This window comes from Herpailurus yagouaroundi, unplaced genomic scaffold (assembly GCF_014898765.1).
Source record: "Herpailurus yagouaroundi ecotype Mexico unplaced genomic scaffold, PumYag 59072, whole genome shotgun sequence".
In the NCBI taxonomy this organism is placed as follows: Eukaryota; Metazoa; Chordata; class Mammalia; order Carnivora; family Felidae; genus Herpailurus; species Herpailurus yagouaroundi.
The window spans coordinates 1-5,963 of record NW_024414905.1 but is presented as its reverse complement, the minus strand read 5'-3'; the positions used below and the strand labels follow the sequence as shown (position 1 = coordinate 5,963).

The following is a 5,963-nucleotide window of genomic DNA, read 5'->3' as shown; positions in this document are numbered from 1 at the left end:
CCCCTGTTGTTCCAGGTCACATGGCTGCTTCTGCATGCCTCCAGGTAGAGCATCTGATTGAGCCACACTGTTTCCTAAGACCAATCCCTGAAAGCAGTGCGTGTCCCTTCTCATCAGAATTTATTGACACACTACCTATGAAGTCAAGCCTGGTGTACCTGCAAGGGGCCGCCAGTGTGAATAATGTGGAGGAGAGGGCAGGGCTTTTCAGTCCTGGACCCATTGCCTCATGCTTGGGGTAGGGGAAGAGCAATCTAGGACACACATACAACATGCAGCATCACTCTTTATTATGAAGATAAACAGAAATCACGAGTGGGGGAAATACACAGAACAACTAATACTTCAGGTGGTTATGTCACCTGGCCTGCTAGTTAAAGATAACTTTGGTTTCATGGTTAGCCTGGCCTCCATCCCCAGCCATGAACATGACCTTAGGCTGGAGTAAAGACAACCAAGATGATGTGGACATCCAAGGCTTCTTCTAGGCGATTTGCTTGAAGGCGTCCTCTGGGATCTTTCCCTCATTCTGAAGGGAAGGAGTTGGGACGTCAGAAGAGCCAGATCCCAGAGTTTCATTCCCAGGCTACCCCGCCTCCACCTTCTTGGCCTTCCTGAAGGCCCAGAAGCACCCATCTGTAACCAACCTAATGGATCCCAGACCTCACCTTGAGCATAGTGAAGACCTGACCAGCTCTGGTGTAGTTCCACTCATTGTCCTGAAGGCACCTGGAGTGGGAGGACAGATGACCTCCATTAGTACCACAGTACAGAGACGCTGACCATGCGATGCTAAATATATGCCACCTTTTTGCTGGTATTCATGTACCACCAGTATGAGCACTATGTGTAATGGTGAAGAAAGACCTAGTGAAAATGTCTATCACATTGACACAAAATGCCATGCCCACTAGACTTCAAAACAGAAAATTAGAGCTCTCCAAAGAACAAGGGAGTTTAATATATGTTGCTAAAGAAAAACATTCAAGTAGATAAATGGAAATTTATTAAAAGTACAAGTTTCCAATCATTTTTTATTGAGATATAATGTACATACCATTGTGTTATTATTTTCGTGTACATACCATTTTAAAGTGTACAATTGTTTTCTTAGTATATCCACAAGATTGCTCAACCATCACCACTATTTAATTCCCAAATAATTTTATCACCTCAAAAAGAAACTCCCTAGACATTAGACATGGCTCCCTATTCCTCCCCTTTCCCCAGGCCCTGGAAACCACTAATCTGCTTTTGGTCCCTGTGGATTTGCCTATGCTGGACATTTCATAGAGATGGAATCATACACTATGTGACCTTTTGAGGCTGGCTTCTTTCTCAGCATAATGTTTTCAAGGTTCATCCATGTCATGGCATACATCCGAACTGTATTTTTTTCTATGACTGAATGATATTCTACCATATGAATGTAGCAGTTTCGTTTATCCATTTATCAGCTAAAGGGCATTTGGGTTGTTTCCACTTTTTGGCTATTATAGATAATGCTGCTATTAACGTTCCTGTACAAGTTTTAGAGTGAACATACCTTTATTTCTCTTGGTGTATACTTAACAGTGGGATTCCTGGTTTATATGGTAACTTCATTTAACATTTTAAGGAACTGCCAAAACGTTTTCCCTAACCACTGCTCCATTTTACACTCATACTTGTAATATATGAGAGTTCTAATTTACTCACATCCTCACCTATGCTGATCTTCCATTTCAGTGACTAAAGCCATCTTCATGACTGTGAAGTGGTATCTCATTGTTTTTGATTTGCATTCCCTAATGACTAATGATGTTAGGCATGTTTTCATGTACTTGTTGCCCGTTTATTTGTATATCTTAAGATAAATGTTCATCAAACAATTTCCCCATTTTTAAATTGGGTTGTCTTCCTATCATTGAATTGTTAGTCTTTCAGGTATGCTTGATAGTAGACCTTATCACATATGAGATTTGCAAATATTTTCTACCATTCTGTAGGTTGTATTTATATTTTCTCAGCAGTGTCTTTTGATGCATGAAGGCTTTTAATTTTGATAAAGTCTAATTTATTTGTCTGTTTTTATTTGGTTGTTTGTGTTTTCGTGTCATATATGAGACCATTATCTATTTTAAGTTCATGAAGGTTATACACTTATATTTTATTCTAAGAGTTTTTATAGTTACAGATCTTACATTAGATCTTTAATCAATTTGAGTTGATATGCGTGGCATGAGTCAAATTTATTTTTATTTATTTATTTATTTATTTTTGCATGTGGATATCCAGGTGTCTCAGCATTATTTGTTGGGAAGATTTTTTTTTCTTCATTAATTTTTTTTGGCACTTAGCTGGAAATCAATTGACTATAAATGTCAGGGTTTATTTCTGGAGTCTTAATTCTATTACACTGACCTATATGTCTACCCAAATTTTAGTACCATGCAATCTTGATTATAATACCTTACCAATGAATTTCAAAATTGTGAGGATTGGGAATTCCGAGTCCTCCAACTTTATTCTTCACTTTAAATATTGTTTTGGCTATTCTGAATTCATTGCATTTTAATGTGAATTTTAGGGTCACTTTATCAATTTCTGGAAAGCAGCAAACTGGGATTTTGATACGAATTATGTTGAATATGTACACCACCTTAAGTAGTATTTCTATCTTAAAAAGGTTTTCAATTCATGAACATAGCATGTCTATTCATTTTTTAGGTCTTCAGTTTATTCCAACATATTTGAATGAACTTGTGTATCGATATTCTAATAGTTTCTTAGTGAATTACCTAGGATTTTCCATCTGCAAGGTCTTGTCATAGGAACATTATAATGTTTTAAAAGTGATGAATGGATAAAGAAATTGTGGTTTATATACACAATGGAATACTACGTGGCAATGAGAAAAAATGAAATATGGCCTTTTGTAGCAACGTGGATGGAACTGGAGAGTGTGATGCTAAGTGAAATAAGCCATACAGAGAAAGACAGATACCATATGGTTTCACTCTTATGTGGATCATGAGAAACTTAACAGGAACCCATGGGGGAGGGGAAGGAAAAAAAAAAAAGAGGTTAGAGTGGGAGAGAGCCAAAGCATAAGAGACTGTTGAGAACTGAGAACAAACTAAGGGTTGATGGGGGGTGGGAGGGAGGAGAGGGTGGGTGATGGGTATTGAGGAGGGCACCTTTTGGGATGAGCACTGGGTGTTGTATGGAAACCAATTTGACAATAAATTTCATATATAAATTAAAAAAATAAGGTTTTAAAAGTTTTTAATATATATCATCATAAAATTAGGATACTTTATTCATAGGCCTTCTTTTTTGGGGAAGCAAAATATCCAAATACTTATTTTTCAAATTGCTTATGCATTCCTATTTATTCTCCCAGCTCCCTCTTATTCCCCTGTATACCCAATCTCACTTCTGAGACCACTCGGGTTTCATCCCAGACTGAGTGGAGAAAGCCTGCACCATTTCCTGCTGCTCCTTGGAGAGGATGAACACAGAGCTGGAAGTGGATGAAGACACTGGGATGGAGGACATACTCTGAGTCTCATTTGGGCTGGCATCTCTCACAAACAGCTGGTCATTCACGATGCATAGACTGGAGGAAAAATGGACCCTCAGACAACTGACAAATGGACAATCCCACACCCCTAACAATGACCCTGCTGCCACTGTCTCTCAGCAACCAGATTCCTTCCATACCCCTAACTGTGCCTGTCCCATAGCTTCCCTGGGTGGTAACTCTAGCCCTCCCACAGATGCACCTGTGGAGAGTTTGTCTACTAGCTTCACTAGATTTGTAAGTTTAAACCCAATGCATTTATTATGCAAAAACAGTCCAAGGGGCAGGATAGTCTAATACCATTTTCAGAGGAAGATGCTGTTTCACTGAAGGATTATGTGATTTGGCCAAGGTCACTCACCTAGTGAATGTTGGGGTCAGGAAAATAACACAATGCTTTGACTCCAGAGCCCACGCTCTTAACCACTAGGCAAGAATAATACTTTCCACAATACTGACAAAACCTCAAAGACCTACAGTGCTACATTCCCAAACCCCTGAATCTCAGCTGAATGGGGTGTTTCTACACACAACACAGCACTCACCTGGAATTGTTGGTAGGTGTAGCAATAAAGGTCCGGGTGAAGGCGCGAACAGAACCCTGAGACCTTCCTTCCACTTCAACAACAAACAACAAGCAACTGTTCAGTTCATTAGAACTGAACATGCTTCACATGCTTACATAGCATTCCCCAGTCAGAGTTTAACTTGATATTCATGTTGAAGGGTACAATTGTTCTATGAAAGTCAGGATGCCGGGAATGGGGAGGGCAATAGGAACAGTCTGCTCCCAGTGACACAGACCTTTTTATGTGCTAGGCCCTGTGTAAATAACTTTATGAATTCATTTGATGCATTTTCACAGGCACACAAAAGATGGGTGTTATTAGCCCCATTTTGAAAATGAGGAAACTTGGAAGCTTAATTAATGGGCCCTCCTTCTCCGAGTGAGGATCTGGGATGAGAGCCATCAAGCTACATAGCCTGTGTCCCTAACGCCTGAGTTCTGCAGGGCAGATGGGCATGGACCCATGTCAGATCAGGATGGTTTGGGAGCTGAGTGGAGGCAAGAGAACACTGCAATATGAAGAGAAGGGGAAAGAAAGTTGAGAGGGAGCCCAACCAGAGGGAAGGGAGCAGTGGGGAATCTGCAGAGGGGGTCCAACATATACTCACCTTCCTTGAACACCCCATTGACAGAGAAGCAGAGCATCATCTCCTAAAAAAGAATAACCCAGGTGCTAAGTCACCTAAACTTCCTACCCAGCTGTGGCTTTCTAGAGCTGCCCTTGGGAGGAAGCAGGTGCTCACCGTATGGAACCACATGTCCACCACGAAGGAGCTGATGTCATGCTGAGTTTTGGGCAGTGTGCTGAGGGAGCACACAATGTCATGTTTTGTATGCTTCAGCAGCTGAACACGCATATCTATAGGGGGGAAGAGAAACAAGTGAAGGTCAGGGGCTGCCACACCTTGTGCCTTATGATTACCTCCTCACCCCCCCCCCTTCTCTGCACAATCTTCCCCATCAAACACGCACAGGGGTCCTTGATCTTCTTCATATTCCTGCTTTCCTTGAAGTACTTGCATAAGCTGCTTCTAGGGAGACAAAGAGGAAGAGGAGGTGATAGTCTGGCCAGTGTGGGTGTTTCCAGGAGCTGTCCTTCATCCACTGGGGAGTCACACAACCCAGGATCAGAGTCTGAGCTTTTCTACTCACGGGGCTGGGTCTTTGGGGTTGAAGGGAATGGTCAGGGAGAAGCAGGCCTTGTAGTGGTAAGCACAGAGGAGACCTTGGCGGTCTTCAGAGTCATAGATCAAATAGTACCTGTGGGGAAGCAATGAGGATAGTATATCTCTGGGGTCCGGACCTCAAATGAGACTTGAGAACCCCCATGAACAGACCTTTCTCAGCATCCAGTCCCCATTTCTTGTGGTCTCTAAAGTACTTACTGCTGAAGAAATTGCAGGATTAGACTCTTTAGTTTCTCAGATCCTCTGGAGCTTTCCTGTAATTAAAAGACATTTGAGACTATGTAGCTGATAAAGCCTCCCTTGTAATACCCCAAATGTTGTTTGATCCTACTTCCTCACCTTGCTGGACTTTATTAAGTATGGGGCATCAGTGTCAATGATAATTGCAGGGGGTAACGTCTGGCCATCCTGGAGAAGGGAAGAGGAAGTCAGCAGTGGAGACCAGGGAGGTGGCCCTGGATACTTAGGGAAAAGGATGAGCCCAGGAGAGGATGAGGGTCAGAAGACAGGTGTGAAAGGGCACTAGAAATGCCCTTTCTTGCCAGGGGCAAGATTACAATGGGTGTCTTCATCATGGGGTCCTGGAAGTCTCTACTATTATATGCAACAATGTGTGTGTGTGTGTGTGTGTGTGTGTGTGTGT

The 5,963-nt window shown here is 41.9% G+C and overlaps 1 protein-coding gene across 1 annotated transcript; it reads right to left on the bottom strand.

Annotated features, from left to right (window-relative positions):
• Positions 1–268: 268 nt before the first annotated feature.
• LOC121024151 (nuclear RNA export factor 2-like) lies at positions 269–5,815 on the bottom strand (the record flags this gene model as incomplete). Its single annotated transcript, XM_040466445.1, has 10 exons — positions 269–529; positions 669–729; positions 3,419–3,601; positions 4,111–4,183; positions 4,742–4,784; positions 4,877–4,992; positions 5,106–5,164; positions 5,286–5,393; positions 5,519–5,574; positions 5,660–5,815. Coding segments are annotated over 10 exons (900 nt in total), but the record flags the coding sequence as incomplete, so codon positions are not given.
• Between the last annotated feature and the right edge of the window lie 148 nt (positions 5,816–5,963).